The following is a 17,781-nucleotide window of genomic DNA, read 5'->3' on the forward strand; positions in this document are numbered from 1 at the left end:
ACGGCCATCCTGCCACAATATATATATATATATATATATATATATATATATACAGTGTTCGACAAACCTAAACATTTGCTCGCCCCGGGCGAGTGGATTTAACATCGTGGCGAGCTCCTATTGGCCCAAGCAGCACACGTTTGGTACTAGGTGGCGAGTAGATTTTTTTTGTTCGGCGAGTAGATTTTTTGGTGATTTGTCGACCACTGTATATATACAGTATACAGTATATGTATATATATATATATATACACATACATACATACATAATACACACACACACACACAGTCATGTGAAAAAGAAAGTACATCTTCTTTGAATTCCATGGTTTTACATATCAGGACATAATAACAATCTACTGTTCCTTAGCAGGTCTAAAAATTAGGTAAATACAACCTCAACACCGTGTCATGATTTATTTAACAAAAATAAAGCCAAAATGGAGAAGCCATGTGTGAAAAACTAAGTACACCCTTACTGCTTCCATAGGAATTAAGATGCTAAGTAGCAGGCAGGTGCTGCTAAACAAATGCCCTTGATTAATTGATCATCAGCAAGTGTGCCCATCTCTATAAGAGCCGAAGTTTTAGCAGCTTGCTGGTCTCGAGGATTCAAGTGAGTGTTAACACAATACCAAGGAGGGAAGACATCAGCAATGATCTCAGAGAAGCAATTGTTGCTGCCCATCAATCTGGGAAGGGTTATAAGGCCATTTCCAAACAATTTCAAGTCCATCATTCTGCAGTGAGAAAGATTATTCAAAAGGGGAAAACATTCAAGAAAGTTGCCAATCTTCCCAGGTGTGGACGTCCCAGCAAATTCACCCCAAGGTCAGACAGTGCAATGCTCAGAGAAATTGCAAAAAACCCAAGAGTTACATCTCAGACTCTACATGCCTCAGTTAACATGTTAAATGTTAAAGTTCATGACAGTACAATTAGAAAAAGACTGAACAAGTATGGTTTGTTTGGAAGGGTTGCCAGGAGAAAGCCTCTTCTCTCTAAAAAGAACAAGGGAGCACGGCTTAGGTTTGTAAAGTTGCATCTGAACAAACCACAAGACTTCTGGAACAATGTCCTTTGGACAGACGAGACCAAAATTGAGATGTTTGGCCATAAAGCACAGCGCCAAGTTTGGCGAAAACCAAACACAGCACATCAACACAAACACCTCATACCAACTGTCAAGCATGGTGGTGGCGGGTTGATGATTTGGGCTTGTTTTGCAGCCACAGGACCTGGGAACATTGCAGTCATTGAGTCGACCATGAACTCATCTGTTTATCAAAGTATTCTAGAGTCAAATGTGAAGCCATCTGTCCGACAGCTAAAGCCTGGCCGAAATTGGGTCATGCAACAGGACAATGATCCCAAGCACACCAGCAAATCTACAACAGAATGGCTGAAAAAGAAAAGAATCAAGGTGTTGCAATGGCCAAGTCAAAGTCCAGACCTCAACCCGATTGAAATGCTGTGGCGTGACCTTAAGAGAGCTGTGCATAAACAAATGCCCGCAAACCTCAATGAACTGAAGCAACATTGTAAAGAAGAGTGTGAGAGACTGATAAAGTCATACAGAAAACGATTACTGCTAAAGGTGGTTCTATAAGCTATTGAGACATAAGGTGTACTTAGTTTTTTACACACGGCTTCTCCATTTTGGCTTTATTTTTGTTAAATAAATCATGACACGGTGTAATATGTCATGTGTTGTTGTCCATCTGAGGTTGTATTTACCTAATTTTAAGACCTGCTAAGGAACAGTTGATTGTTATTATGTCTGATATGTAAAACCATGGAATTAAAAGAGGGTGTACTTTCTTTTTCACATGACTGTATATGGTGTGCACTACATGTCTATATTCAGTATCTTTAAGCAATAGCGATTTGTTGCCCAGAAAAGTTGATGCCACTTGGGGGGATTTAGCTGATGCAAGCGTAATATGGAAATGTGATGCATGGAGATGCAGAACATGTCTCATTATCTGGGCGTCTTGTAATTTCTATTGTTACCACCTATTATTATTATTATTGTTTATTTGTAAACCCCAACATATTCCACATTGCGGAACAATCCCTACATCACAAGCTGATGTACACAGTGCAAAACATGGGGCAATCTTTGATATGACACAAAATACAATGACACAGTTTGGCTGGAAGTCCTCAAAGAGCGATGCAGGGTATTTTGATGGAGGTACCATCCATTCAAATCAATGGGAGTTACTGCCACATTGGGTGTGATACCCCTCATTGAGCTTTGACCCCCTGGCCTGTGTGTCACCTTTTTTGTGTATCAATGTAACAACAGTAACAAACAGTGTAACAATGTAACAACAAGATCACTCGGGGTATGCCTCATATTGGTGTATTGTAATAAATACATGGAGTATATAGATACACACAGTGGGTATTGAAATAAACACATGGGGTATACAGATACACAGAGGGGGTATTATAATACATACTTGGGTATGCAGATACACACAGGGGGTATTGTAATAAATAGATACACAACGGCCCTAAATAGCAGCATCTGGACCCCGAGCTCGCCCAGCCCACATCATTCAGCATTACTGTACTGATTTTTATGCCTCTGGTGCAATATTACTCAGTCTCTCCGGTGCCGTCTCTCCCCCCTCCTCCCCGTGGTGCGGTGTCTCGGATAGGGGAGGGAAGAGACTGCCCCGGAGAGACAGAGAGAGAGCGAGAAGAGAGACAATGGGAAAGACTGCACAGTCACACTGGGAGATTCAGAGACTGCTCTCATCTTTAGTAAATGGCCGTTTTGCTCCTAGCGTAGTAAGGGGCTGGAAGTGCACATTAATTCAAAACAAAAATAATAATGTCAAAATCCCGGACGTTTTTAGATATATCTACAAATTCCTCCCGGACTGTGATCTAAGGACCAAAAGGCCTAACATATCCAGGAAAATACGGACACAGGGTAACCCTACCTAATTTAATACTGAATGATTTGAATCTCCAATCCGTAGCTGTATACTGTACACTGTACACGGCAAGGGAAGTTTAAGCTACACAAAATACAGCATCTCTCTGCTCCTTGCAATACAGTTAAATTCCTCAGTCGTGTAATGTGTCTTTGGCCATAATCATTTATTATAGAACAGTTTCAAATTTATGTGTGAAAACATAACTTCACACAGCACAAAATAAATGTCACTTGACTACATCATAGAACATTACATACCACTTGATGTGGCTCGTATAAATCCGAAATCATGGAAGAGTCCATCAATAAATCTCAGTGGAAAGTGTTTCTTAAAAACTTGCCTTTCTCCCAAAAATTTTGCATCAATATTTTTTTCAACAGAACTGCTGGAATAGTGTAAACATTGAATCAAAATGTTTATATATGTATTTTTTAAAGAACTAAGTAGCTAGATGGGATTGCACCTACAGTACAGTATATTAAAGGTGAAATTCAACCACCCAAAAAACATTTTGTCAAACATTTACACCCAAATATAACTTCATAAACATCTCTAGTGTACCTTTAGTGCACTTGTGTCTTTTTTTTAGATGCAGACAAATCTCCAAATCTGAGATTCAAGTTTGCAGCTATATTATCTTTTCACATCACATGCTAAATACAGTACTTTACATTAATATTATTACTATTCTGCCCCATCTTGAAGTCCTCTTTACACCAATTTACAGCTCCCAAGAAATTCAACTGGCTGCGTACGTAGCTTTAAAACAAGTCATACAACTAGTGTACAGGTTAATTTTTACACGTGTCTATTAGTATCTGCATTGTCTTTTTTGTTTGTTTGTTTTTTTAATGTATTTCGGGAAACCTGATTTCTTATGATTTAGGAGAGGTGTTCAAGTGTCTGCATTTTGTATGCATTAGTTTCCAGAAGCTGAATTATATACTGCTTCAACTTTTATGCTATGTTTAGCCTGATATGAAAACAATAAATAGAAAGAACTTGTGTTAAAAGTATAGTTTATCAAAGACCTGTGTTGTTGCTACTGTAGGTGTCCTGGAGCATCTCACCGGAGAGAGGTATTGGACCAACGAAGAACCAGCAAGCTGCAGATAGAGATTGAAGGTGAAAATGGGGCCCCTGTGATTGACCATCCAGGTGCTGGATCACCAGACGCAGACACAACGGGGACTGGAATGACACTTTTGGACCGAAACCTGACACCAACTGTCCTACCTGTGTGGACTGATGAGCACGGCTTCGATAACCCGGCCTTTGAGGAGAGCACCGTTGCTGATAGTACGTTTATCTTACCATTCACTGTATACATAATGGGAGGCAGATATGTTGTGGCACAAACATAACATTGAGGCTCAGAACGTAATGTTCTATGTAAAAAGGTGTGTTTGACAATTGTCGCTATGTGTGTTCCTTGTTGAAGTGGATTTAGGTCTATTTTGTAGAAGAAGAAAAAAACAGATTGGCTGGCTTTAGCGCTCATCTTATTGGTCACTCACTGTTGGACAACCAACCAGAAAAAGCTTTCTATTAAACTCGAAATGAACAAATACCAGTTTAAGTGCACCTGTGAATAAATACAAAAGTGCACTAAATGAGGAGGTGTAATACAAATGAAACCAGATGGGGGGGCGATACCGAGCAGAGCACGCAGATAAGGCCCTCTGGGAGGTGAACACTGGTACCTGCCCAGTATATATATATCTCAGATGGAAAGAGAGAGCACACACTATACGGCAAGGGACAGATAAACAATGTAATCACACTATTAATGGCTACCAAAGCACTCAAATGTTAAAATGCATTAAAATACATATAGGGGAAGTGGTGGTGGGGGGGAAGGGGGGGCTGGTGCACAAGGGATAGCAGAGGGATAAAAAGTCCAGATATAGTCACCATACAGTATGTGAGGAATTACTTCAATCCAAAAAAGTTCTGCAAAACGGTGTTTGTGGACAAGTGGAAATGTGGAGGATAATATGCTGTATTGATGGTAAAAATGTCAGCGGCTATTCCACTCGGATCGCTGACAATGTTGTGCAGGGAGAAAGCTTGGAAACAACAAGTGCTCGTAAGTTCCACTGCGTAGCGAATAATGAAGGCAGATGGATAATTAGCCTCGCATCCGCTATGTGAACAATTGTGCGCCCGTTACTCTGTCGCCTCATGTTCCATACAATCCACAGCTGATGAGGGTAAGTAAATGTAGCCAGGCCTTCCTGCAGTAATGAATTGCTACAATGTAGCTGTGTGAGCTGTATAAAACATCCCATAGCAAAACTTTTAAAAGCAGCTGAGCAAAAGACTTGGGCTGGGGCCATGGTACCGCAGACTGTGCGGAGGCGTCCGCACGCTGAGCGATCAGATTGCCTTAAGGCAGTGATCGCATCCATGCGGCGTACGCGTACGGTCGTAAACGGGAGGGTGGCGCGCGTTGCGCAAGAAATCAGTTGAAACTGATTTATTGGCGCGAAAGGCCGTTCACGTGAGCAGTTCGCCCAGGGACGGCGAACCAGCTCCGTGATGCCCCTAGGAACGCCATCCACCATGGCCAGGAAAAGCACCCACTTCAGACGGGTCACTTCACAGCCTCCGCACGCCTCCGCGCGGGCGAAGGCACCATGGCCCCAGCCTTATCCAAATCTCAGCTCAGAGCACTGTGACATCTGTTACATGGATCCAAGTACAGTAGTTTTGTCACGCTATCAGTTAACTTCTTCTGGGCATTGCTAAAGGGGATTTAAGACCATTTAAATAATGTCCCAAAATACCTACACTTGTATGATGTGAATAGGGTGTATACATTTTGATAAATGCATTTGACCCCTTACATACTGGAATTATAAAGATGGGATATAACAAAATCAACATAAATGTGAGCTAACAAAGTAACTACCAATACATATAAACAATAATAGTAAACAAATAAACATAAAGCCCTAATTAAAAAAAACTATTTGTATATTTTTTTTTCAGGGGTGGACAAAAATATACAAAACTTAGGATCCAGGTCGAATTTTTAGGAGCCATAGTTTGGAATAGAAAAATTAGAGAGGGAGAAGGCGGGTGTTTGTCTTCGTTTACTCTGATTCCCCCGCCCATCCGAAGCCCCCTTCCCCGCACACGGTGGGGCGCTCTGTGTCAGTGTGTGTGTCAGAGATGCTCTCTCTGTGGCACACACATTCGCGCTGACACACACGCACACACTAGCATACTGTCACTCACACACATTGAACAATAATGCAAGACCACTACTTTTTTGTTTCCAGAAATAGGGATTTATTCACTAAAGTGTAATAGCTATAAATGCTCATTAATGGCTTTGTAGTTGAATGGCTATTAAAAATTGATAATGGCTGTTGCACTTAAAGTAAAAAATAACTACTATACTTTCATTTTTATTTTTTATTACTAATACAGTAAGGTCATTTATTACAAATGTATCTTCCCCTTCATGTTTTGACCGCATGAATATAGCATAAGCCTTTGTTTAAAGGAGTCAAATGGAATTTGCTCCTTTCAAAATAATCTGACTGTACTAAAATCCAGATTAAATCAGACCCAGAATCACTACTTTTTATTGCACCGTAACCAATATGTATATACTGTACATTGTATCTGAAGAATATACACACTCTTCAGTCCTCAACAAGGACTAACACAAATAAATGTTGCAGGTCTGTGACTAACAATAATTCTATATACCCCGAAGCGGCTGGTTGGGTTGTTTTTTCGGCTAAGTATCTCCAATGACGCTCATGGGGATTTACATACGGAAACGCCTTGGGCTATGTAGAATGAGACCATAAGGTTGATGACGGTGTGCAGAACAATACTTATGCATTGAAATAATGCAGTCATTTGATAAAACAAAGAAGTTGACTATTTTATGACAATACTAATTGTTGTAGTAGAAATTCTTGTACATGAGGTTTACAGCTCTACTGTATGTATCTTTTCTGATCAAACACTTGAAATCAGGGGTTGTCCCACGGAGAGGCTAATCCTTGTGTCCGTGCTGAACGACATGCTACAAGCACACACACATATTGATGAAGCATACTGCATGTTAGGACTCCAAATGATTGATTTTGCAGTGGTCCGTAATAAGGCAAAGGGTTAGAGCTTCTGCTTTCAATAAATACATTTTCTTTTTTTAAACCAATAATTGAGGAGAACTGCTCAACGCGATTACTGGGCGCCCTCCATGAATGTTAATGGTCTAACCTTGTTTTTCTCGCTTTCGATGTAAAACGTGGGTTATCCCAGCTTCAGCACAGGTGGCTCAATCAGAGGCTCAGTCGAAGATTGAGCCACCTGTGTTGAAGCAGGGACTGATTGAGCCACCTGTGCTGAAGCTGGGATATCCTGAAAACCGTACCTGTTGAGGGGGTGCGGGGGTTGAGGGCAGGAGTTGAGTGCCCCTGCTGTAAAAGACAGCTGCAACACTTCTATGTATCTGTGTTGAACAAACAGTAATAACCTCAATTAGCTGGACTTTCTAGTGAGGAAACGAAGTAGCACAGCAGAGGAAGGTGTCTCTTCCTCTTCCCTTTCCTTGTTATAGCCGGACAGCCTGTGAACCTGCCGCTTATTAGTATCCCCTTCCTTTTTGTAGAAATCTGTGGGTGTGTTTATGCGTCTGAGCTTTAATGGTTTCTACCTTGGATGAGAAAGCAGTGGCCGCTGCTATTGTAATTGTTCTTCCATGTCATCAAATCAGAAAGCTATACATTGTAACTCCCGGGCCCAGAGCCTCGAGGCTATTTCCTTTCCAGGCTTGGCTCTTTAAACGTGGATATTTGTGTATATATTTAGCAAAGCAAAGTGTGGGAAAAGTCCAATGCGAAAGGGCAGCCTCTTAACAACCAAGGGACGCTTCCTGTCGCACTGACAAATAGCAAACTTTCCTTCAAGCAAATTAGTTCCACAGAAAATAAATTAGCCTTAACCCGATAAGAAAGCCCGGACCAAAAACGAATGTGACTTAAGTCTCGTGAGCTGCTGAATTCCCGGACTTCTAGACATGTTTTGTTCTGTGCATAATGGCATTCTCAGGCTTCAAGTCCATCTGGATGCAGAAGTAAAACTGCTCTAAAGCTGGAGAACAGACAAACACACAGTGCATTTCACTATATCATTTAGATCTTCGATATATATATATTTCACTTGCTGTAGGTGTTTGCAATCCCCAGTGCTGACGTATTAAAATTATTTGGAGCAATTACAGTAGTGTTACAACTATAACTGTGTGTCTGTTAAAAAAAAACAAAAAAAACAAACATGTTTATTGGTAGACCAAGTAGATAATCATGGTGCTCCTGTTTTGTGCTTGTTTTGTTATACATTGAAAACATATAAATCGGAACATTTACACCCAAAAATATGTATGACCTTGTTTAAATTGTTTCATTGTACATGACACATGGACCAAGAGTGTATCACCATATTCATCCATGTCCGCACTTTCCCAAAATGCAAGCATCTTATTTTTTGGGAACCTTTCCTTGTCTATATAGTCACTAGGAACACTAGAAAGACATAACATTTTTACAAATACATTTGTGAGTTTGCTATGTTATAAATAGTACACACGTTTAAAAGAATGAAATGAAACAAAAAGGACGTCTAAGGACAGATCACTAGACAATGTTGTGCAAAGTCAAGCTGCTAAAGTAAAATTATGTATTCTGATTTTTGTTTTGTTTTGCGATACTGCTTTTGTGAAATTAACCATTTCTAATTTCAAGCAATCTGTTTTTTGTTTAGAACATTTGATTGAGTTTTGATTGTTCAAGACATGAGAAATAAGACATACTGTAAGCAACTAACAGGCTCTGTCATATAGGTACGAGACTGGTACAACAGCAATAAATTACATTAGTTGACATAAGTATATTTTATATTTCTGAGCATATGTCCTGTCAACTAATTGAGAAGTAATTTTCGTTGTTTTAGTCCATTTCAAGTCTATGGTTTTAGCTTGATACTTTGATGATTATAGATCTGTGTTGCGCCTTTGTTGTTTTTACATAGTAACCCTGTGTGTTTGTTATTCCTTGTGTATTGTGTTAGACTTCCCCAAAAGAACTAGGGTTAGATGTGTGAACATAGGAGAAGAGAAGAACAGAGTCAAGCAATTTTTTTTTAGATTCTCCACCTTTGTATCAATAAGTGATCTGATTTTCTCCAACCTGTCATAATGTTGATTATCTTTTGTAATGGAGAAGGCATTCCCTTTGTAGGGTAAATATTTTAGTAGAAGGAAGTATCTGTTCTTAAACATAGTTGCAGGAATCACAGGGGTGGATATTTGGGGTTCTTTATACTAATAAGAAGCCAAATAATATTTTTCAATTGGCACCATGGGCAACATAAGATAGACGTCAATACTTTTTCATCTTCACTAAATTAGTAGGTCACTAAATTAGTTGGTGTCTCGCTATGAGCTATAGCCACATGCTGCTTCAAAAACTGTTCTGCATATGGGCTAAAAAAATCATCAGATGAAAATAAAATCAATGTGATCAGTGGCATTAGTTAACACATTAATGCCAAATGATTTAGAGAAAGTATTCAGGGTTGGTTGGATATTATTAAGAGCAGTCCAATTCACAATACATTAAAGTAAATCCACTTCCCGCACACCACTTTGGGCTCTACAGGGACAGCGCTTCATGTTTGTATGCATTGCTTTAGAACGATGATGTCCATACCACTGCCGCATGATTCTTCATTATAATCACTAGGGCAGAGAGAACAAATATAATAAGAATCCTAAACTGGAGTGTTCGACAACTGATGATCTCTACAAGGTCTTGCTCAACACAGATACAAAGTTGCAAAATATGATGATAGATTGGAAGAACACTTTAAAAAGATTGGATACTATTGGATACAAGAGCTTGAATGTCAGTGATATGATTGGATGGGGGTGATCATGTGATATTCTCAATGTTTTACATGACCCCTGCAGTATCATTGGTAGTGCAGTATGGATTTTTATAGTTTGAACAATGTGGTTACTAAAATCACAGAGGTCACACTGTAATAGTAATTATGTTTTGTTGAGGGATTTAACTACCGAGGCCCAGATTGCATCTCTGATCATCAGAGTGGTGTGCATACCCTTCTGCTGCATGCTTCTATGCTGATTGCCTTCCACGTCACCAATACAGAGCTACCTAAGGAGATCAATCATAGTTCACTGACCGGCAATCAGCAGATTATACCTCTGGGTTTGGATCATTTCTGTGATCTCAATTTGGAGCACTCCTTCCACATCGCCTGCCACTTTCCTCCATGTCTGCTTTGATCAACTGTAAGAGACAGACACATACAAGGAGACAAAAGTTCTCCAACAAAGATCCCAGTTAGCTGCACAACAAGACCGAAAATATATTGAGGGTTTAGTAACCCCACCTCCTAATAGATAGTTGGGCTATGAAGGGTGCCAATAAGTAACCGCTCCCAACACTGTGGGAGGACAGTTACCACTAAAACTGCCCTTGGGCAGAAAATAATAAAGACTTTAATGTTTATGCAAAATACGCCGCAGTAACACAAACTCAGAACAAAATAAAAACACTTAAAACTTAAATCACGGGTGAAATAGGGTACAGGGATATCTGGGATAAATACAACCGAATACAGGTAAGTATTAACCCTACCCTAGGCAGAGTAGTAGTTCACATAAATAGTAGCAGGGAACCATATATATAACACAAATGCATACAATATTTGCTGGGTCCCCACCTGATGATACTCGTGGATGTGATACTGAGAAGCCGTGTGCTTACCCCTATGAGGTGATATTGTGGTCAGCCTGGGGTGCCGTATGTTATATCACGGAGGCAGTTAGGGTGTCGCTAGGTATAGATATACCTCAGTGTAATACTGCAATATCGCAACCCTGTCCCCAGCTCGTCCGCAACAGAAGCAGTTAAGGCTCACCACAAACACAAGCACACTATAGTACTTTCTGATCAAGTGCCAATACTCTCAGTATCTGCACACAAAATCCACAATATAGCAGACCCCACTCTACCCGCTCTAACAGCTCAATGCTGGAACTGCCTCACCCGTGATCCCTCCTCCACGACGTCAACGCGATGACGTCATGCCGACGTACGTTTCGCGCATGTGGGGCTAGCGCTTTCTCAAGGTGGGAGGTCAACTGTAACCATGCAAAACGGAAAGCGATTGATGAGATCATAAAACGCTTAATGACAGGACACAGAATGCACATTTTTTCCCCCTAACAAACACTTTGCAAAAATGTGAAATTCTGGTGCCACCATTCTACACGTAAGTTACATTAGGCCACATACCATTGTGACAAGTCTGACATAACTGCCGCATCAAAGAGGTTAAATTGAATGCACACCTTTTGTGTGAAGCTTATAGTTTAGAAGAGGTGGTGGTCAATTTAATCCGGACCACAGTTGTGTCTTTGGAATTGGTCTTTATAAATAATGTAGTACTATTCCAGTGTAGCACAGTATTGATTACTGCAATGTATTGAGCTTGAAATGCATTGAACCATAAAACATGGTATTGACATTTTATGCTTTGTTTTTACTTGACAGCGACGCAACCGCCACCTAGCTTGCCTGAGGGAGAGATTACTACAATTGAAATTCACCGGTCCAATCCTTACATTGAGTTGGGCATTAGCATAGTTGGTGGTAATGAAACTCCTTTAATAAATATTGTAATCCAAGAAATATATCGGGATGGCATCATTGCTAAGGATGGAAGACTTCTTGCTGGTGACCAAATACTTCAAGTAAGAAAGATTAAATAAACGTTAAAGCGAATTAATGACTTAAAGCACATTACCTTTTGACTTTGTTTCCTGCTGCTAAGATCATTGGAAAGGTTCAATATTTCTTTTAAAAACTTCATAAGTAGATAAAAAATCATTCACATCCCAATGTTTCAAACCTAGCAGATAGTCAGTTGTACGTTACTCCACCACTATGGATAAAGAGTAACAGCTGTTCCAAATCAGTGCTCAGACTGTGTAATCCCGGTCCAATTTTGCCATGTAATTCTATATATGGACCATATAAATGTTTGGATAATAAAATAGAAGAAAGTCCAGGGCACATCGATGCTGTCTGCTGTTAGGACATGATCATATTCGATAAGAAGTCAGTTGTACTCCAAGATGTACCCGGAGGGGATGTCTGTGATGCCACACAATGGTAACCCCAGACCCCTTCACTTCTTGTGGGGTGAAATTCCTGGAGTTAGCCTAAATACATATATATTTCAGAACGGATCCTTAGAGTATAATGTGATAAATCACACAAAGGTTTACTCGCGAGCCTCCGATCCCTGTGTCCCGTGGGTTGGCGTGCTTCCAGCCTTCGTTGAAGTCGGATACCAGAAATACTCCCCAAGGGGGAAGAATTAGGCGGAGCACTGCCTCAGAAGAATGACGGAGACTGGATCGCAGAATAAAAAAATTATCGAATCATCAGCAATATACAAAAAAGAAGTCGTGGGACAGTCTCTAACACGTTTTGACAAAGCGCAGTATTGCAGGAAATGTGTTAGAGACTGTCCCACTAATTCTTTGAGGTATGTTGCTGACGACTCGATAATTTTTTTTATTCTGCGATCTAGCCTCCATCATTCTTCTGAGGCAGTGCTCCGCCTAATTCTTCCCCCTTGGGGAGTACTTCTGGTACTGCGCCACTATTATGGGAAATTTACTCCCATTGCATGAAGTATATGCTGGAGACCATGCTTAAAGAATCAGGGATTATTGGATGCAGCTAATTAATGTTTTCACATTTCCATAAAGTTCAAGGCCATTTCCTAGGTCTCCATAACTGAGGTACCCACTCTTCTTTGAGAACCGAGGTTTGTGAGACTCTTTACACATCAGCAAATTGGCAAACTCGCTGTTTATTTCTGCCACATAAACTGCAGGTGTTAAAACAGCACTATTTGGAATGGATCCTCCCCCCCCCCCCAAAAGCCCAGCATACTTCACTAATAATGCATTTTTTCATCTGTTAAGGAATATAGCAGAAAACACAAACCAACCTGCTTGCAATCAAACTGAACAGCGTTTCTCCACAGACAGATGGTGCAGAGTGTATCTTTGTCGGGGTACCTTTGTAGTACTGTACTTTGTTTCTCACATGCTCAAAATATGGGCGGAGGACATGCACCAGGTCTTATTTCTTATTAATACCATGGAAGCTACCAGCAATTTGTGCACCTCCCGCCCACCTACGGCTAACAAGTAGCTGGTGACGGTTGTGTGTTCCATGTAGAAGCTGCATGCAAACGACCACTTTTGTCATTACATATTACACCTATTGTATACCATAGTTAAATGGAAGGGTTTTTTTCTTTAGAACAATCTAACACACTGTTATTTTTTTCAACATTAACATCAATGTAATAATCTGGTAGCTCTGCATAACAATGAAGTCTTGTAAGCAAAATAGACAGATTGTTCTTCTTTGCTTTGTAGGTTAATAATTTTGATATCAGCAATGTGTCACATAACTATGCCAGAGCTGTCCTATCCCAGCCGTGCAGTGTCCTACACCTCACTGTGCTCCGTGAGAGGCGGTTTGGCAGCAGAACACACACCCACATGGACAATAGCTCGCAGAGAGATGACAGTTTCCATGTTACTCTGAATAAAAGAGGCTCCAATGAACAGCTTGGCATTAAGCTCGTACGTAGAACAGATGAACCAGGCGTTTTCATTCTGGATCTTTTAGAAGGCGGATTGGCTGCCCAGGACGGGAAACTTCACAGCAATGATAGAGTTCTCGCCATCAATGGGCTTGACTTAAAGCATGGAACACCTGAACTTGCTGCTCAAATTATCCAGGTATTTAAGTAGTGTGGTGCAAGGTACCTTTTACAGGAAAAACATTAATCATTGGGATACAGTGTATGAAGACAAGTCACAGGTACATTGTATTTGAATTAGAATTTTGCCAAAGAAATGTTAGTTGAGAAATAAACTTCCAAGCACCTCAAACTCATTCAAGGATTCAAATTTGGCCACACATTCTTGAATATATTGTTGATGCTATACGTTGAAAAAGTCAGCAGTGCATGGCATAAATAGTTTTGCAGAGGTCATGAATGTGTGAGCAACTGATAGCCAACTTTTCTCAAACTAAATAGCACCATACATTCAGACAAACCTTTTGTGACTATGTGACTTCTTTTACAAGAATCATTCCTTTGTAAGATAAATTAGCAGTGGAAGGTTTAATTGTAATGGCACTTTGTGATCAGGGATTTGCTGCAGACTATTTCCTTGGTCGCCATACTGTTTTCCTGACCAGGGGGTCAGGCTTTGTGTCCTAGGCAGCCCCTTATGTATAGTTTTAATTAATATATAAGGTAATAGTTACTACACCACACACATTGCGGTTAGCGCTACCTGTTTTGTTGTTTAAGACTATTTCCTTGTTAACTTGAACTTTCTATTATTGCAGCCCTTCCTTGTTTTATTCGGGTAAAACAAATGATAATTTACCAGGTTTTTATTTATTTATTTAATTCAATTTTTTGATCAAAAAGTACTTAGCTTCCTTAAAAACAAATCACCTACAGCTGACCCTTCTCATATAGGAAAATACAATCTGCAGTTAAATGAAAACTCCTTTCCTTTTTCACATAAAAATGACACATATACTATACTCGCCTTTAGGGAGTTTTATTCGATCACATTTGAATTAGTGCTTAGGATGTCCCATATTTCTTGTCTTGATGCGATTTGCAGTGTAATTCAGTTTCCTCGGAGGACTGTCACGTGACGCATTAAATATACAAAATATAGGTGCCAACTAATATACAGCAAATGCTGTGATTTTTAACCATCAGTTTACTATGGCTTCAATGGGAGTTTCTATGTGATAGTGCCCAGGTTAGCATTATCTCAATCTAATGAATAACACCCCAAAATCATCAATAATACACCAGCCCATTGATTAAAAATATATTGTGCAGTGCTAATGTCATTTATTACAATGATTATTTTGATATGTGTGCATGTGGATCTTCAGTGGTGAATACGACAACTAGTTGGAAAATATTCAATTTAAAACATTAATGATGCATAAGATATAGATTCATAAACACACACACTAGATTATATTGTACTATAAAGACAGGAACTTAGTGACAGATGGTCTCAATGAATCATTTAATTTGGCTAACTTTAGATAAGAATTGTTTTTAAAAAAAAACCAGCATAAATAGTCACTATTTGTTCCCTATCCTATCCTTATAATGTATATACAGAAAAAGATGGGCAACTGTGCAATACTAAGTGGCAATTTTTAACTTGGTTCAGTTGGCATCATCATCTTTTATAGGTTCAGTACTTAAAGTAAAACATGAGCATTAGGTTTTAATAGGGGACTTTGTATTTCTTTATTAAGGACAGGGTGCTATTATTTAAATATAGCATTTCTTTTCTGCAGCAACCATCTGGGTGTGTATGTCCATTCATTTATTTCTATTGATGTAGAACAGATGAACCAACAACATCTATGTGATTAGCTCTTAAAATCCCTGAAGATCAACTAAAATAGTCTGGGGAGAGATGGGGCAGGAAATAAGTAAATAAAAATACCGAACAGCAGACCATATTTTTACGTGACAGTATTATCTCCTTCGAGAAATAACATTTTACTGGCGGCAAATTGATTTACCTGGCTGAGAGGTCAATCAAAGAAAAGTAGTTCTCTTCAGAGAAGCTGTTTAACCATTTGTCTCCTAAGGCTGCCAAACAAGGACGTTTATTATAAAATTCATGGCTATAGATTTAATTAATATTGTAGACACTTCCAATACAAATCCCAAATCTTTCATTAAATACAATGGCCTATAATATTAAGTAATATAATAGGTCCACATGTAGTTGCTACAAGTTGTTACAAAAAATATATATGTATATATAATGTGTGTGTGTGTGTGTGTGTGTGTGTGTGTGTGTGTGTGTGTGTGTGTGTGTCATCTTAAGCCCTTGTCGATCTACTGTTGAATAAAGTCCTCTCAAAGGATCTTCCAGATACTGCGGTTGCAAGCCTCTTCTTCGTGTTGCTCCAAAAAGTTTTCTTCATTTCATCCTCCCGTCTTCCTTTTGGTCGTCGTCTTGGTCTTTTAATCTCTCTTGGAATCCAGTAGCGTACCATCGTTGTCCAATGATGGTAATTTCTTGTTGCAATATGTCCAACCCACTACTAGTTTAATTTCTTCACCCATGTAATGATATCACAGACTTTTGTTTGGATTTCGAACCCATTCATTCTTTTTCCTGTCTCTTTGGGCAATACCCAGCATATATCTCTCCACACTTCTTTGAGTTGTCTGAAGCTTAGCTTCTGAATTATCTGCACATTTAGGGTCCAGGTTTCACATCCATAAGTGAGAACGGGCAGAATATACTGGTCGAATACTTTCCTCTTCAAGCACACTTGAAGATTTCCTTGAAAGACTGTCTTGTTTCTTCCAAAAGTGCTCCATCCCATCTTCATTCTCCTGTTAATTTCATTGAAAAGGTTCCCATCCATTATTACTTGACATCCAAGGTAGACATAGTCTTCGACTTCTTCTAGTTCTATTACATTTATTTAGATCTTTGCAGAGTTGATACATTTGTTGAACATCACTTTGGTCTTGCTGCGATTAATATGGAGGCCCACTTTCTTGCTTGCTTCAGCAAGTTCTCTGATTTGTTGCTGGGGGTCTTCTTGACTTGTGGCAAAACTAACAATGTTGTCTGCAAATCGGACAACTTCGATGTGGTCAATTGTGTTGTATCCACTGCAAAACTCGACTGATAATTGAGTATTTTCGTAAAAATCTTGTAAATGATTGGAAGCAGACTGATTCGTCTGAAGTTTTTGGGTAGTTTGTGTTTCCTGTCTTGTGGATGAGGATAGCTACGCTATGGCATTGCTCTATTGTTCTGGAATTTTCTCTACTTCTTCACCAGCAATTTCATCTTCCTTGGATGCCTTTCCATTCTTCGTGGATTGTATTGCTTTTGCCACTCCTTTTGAAAGGATGCAGGGAATATGATTGGTGGTTTCTTCTCGCTCTTGCTCTACTAGATTTTGTCCTGTGTCTTCTGTGTTGTACAAGTGCTCAACTCTCTTTATGATAAGTTCATGGTCTTTTATTGTTTGAGTGCAATGATTTGCTTCTTCCCAATTATGTTGCTTCTTTGTCTTCTTTAAGATTTAATTATGTTTGATAATTTTCTTCACCATATCACTGTTACATTTTCTTACATCTTCCGTTATACATTTGCGGATTGTCTTGCACATCTTGGCATATTAAGTTCTTGTTCTTGCGTCTTGGGATTGCTTTATTTCTTGTCGTCTCATCAGTTTTCTTATCCTGTTTTTTTTTTTTTAGCGATCCCTCCAGTTTTTTCAGTGCATTCAACTACAATCTTCATAAGTTCTTCATAATTGTTTGTTAGTGTTTCCATGCACTTTGATCAAGCTAAAGCGATTTTTCAGCTCTAGTTGAAATTCTCTGCTGTCATTCTTGAGATTGACTGTTTTCGTCTTCTTTTTAATCACTGTTTTTCTTTCCATAATTGCATTCAGATGTAACTTGCAACGAACCAATCAATGATCACTCTTTATGTCAAAACTGTTGAGGACTGTGCAGTCGTCAATCGCGTGTTTCGTGTTATCTAGGATATAGTCCATTTCATTCTTGATTTGGATTCTTCCTCAAGAATGAATTCAACATGTAGAAATGTTAACCTTCTTAAAATTCTACCAATCTGTCTCCATGTTAA

The 17,781-nt window shown here is 39.4% G+C and overlaps 1 protein-coding gene across 3 annotated transcripts in view; it reads left to right on the forward strand.

Annotated features, from left to right (window-relative positions):
- LNX2 (ligand of numb-protein X 2) overlaps positions 1–17,781 on the forward strand; it is a 117,433-nt gene that overhangs the window by 86,348 nt on the left and 13,304 nt on the right. For all 3 annotated transcript variants that reach the window (XM_075592199.1, XM_075592198.1, XM_075592200.1), the window contains 3 exons: positions 4,006–4,253; positions 11,561–11,760; positions 13,468–13,836. In XM_075592199.1, the coding sequence (XP_075448314.1) occupies positions 4,006–4,253; positions 11,561–11,760; positions 13,468–13,836 (817 nt within the window). The remainder of the gene's footprint in view (positions 1–4,005; positions 4,254–11,560; positions 11,761–13,467; positions 13,837–17,781) is intronic.

The sequence above is a fragment of the Ascaphus truei genome, chromosome 3 (genome assembly GCF_040206685.1).
Source record: "Ascaphus truei isolate aAscTru1 chromosome 3, aAscTru1.hap1, whole genome shotgun sequence".
Taxonomy (NCBI): Eukaryota; Metazoa; Chordata; class Amphibia; order Anura; family Ascaphidae; genus Ascaphus; species Ascaphus truei.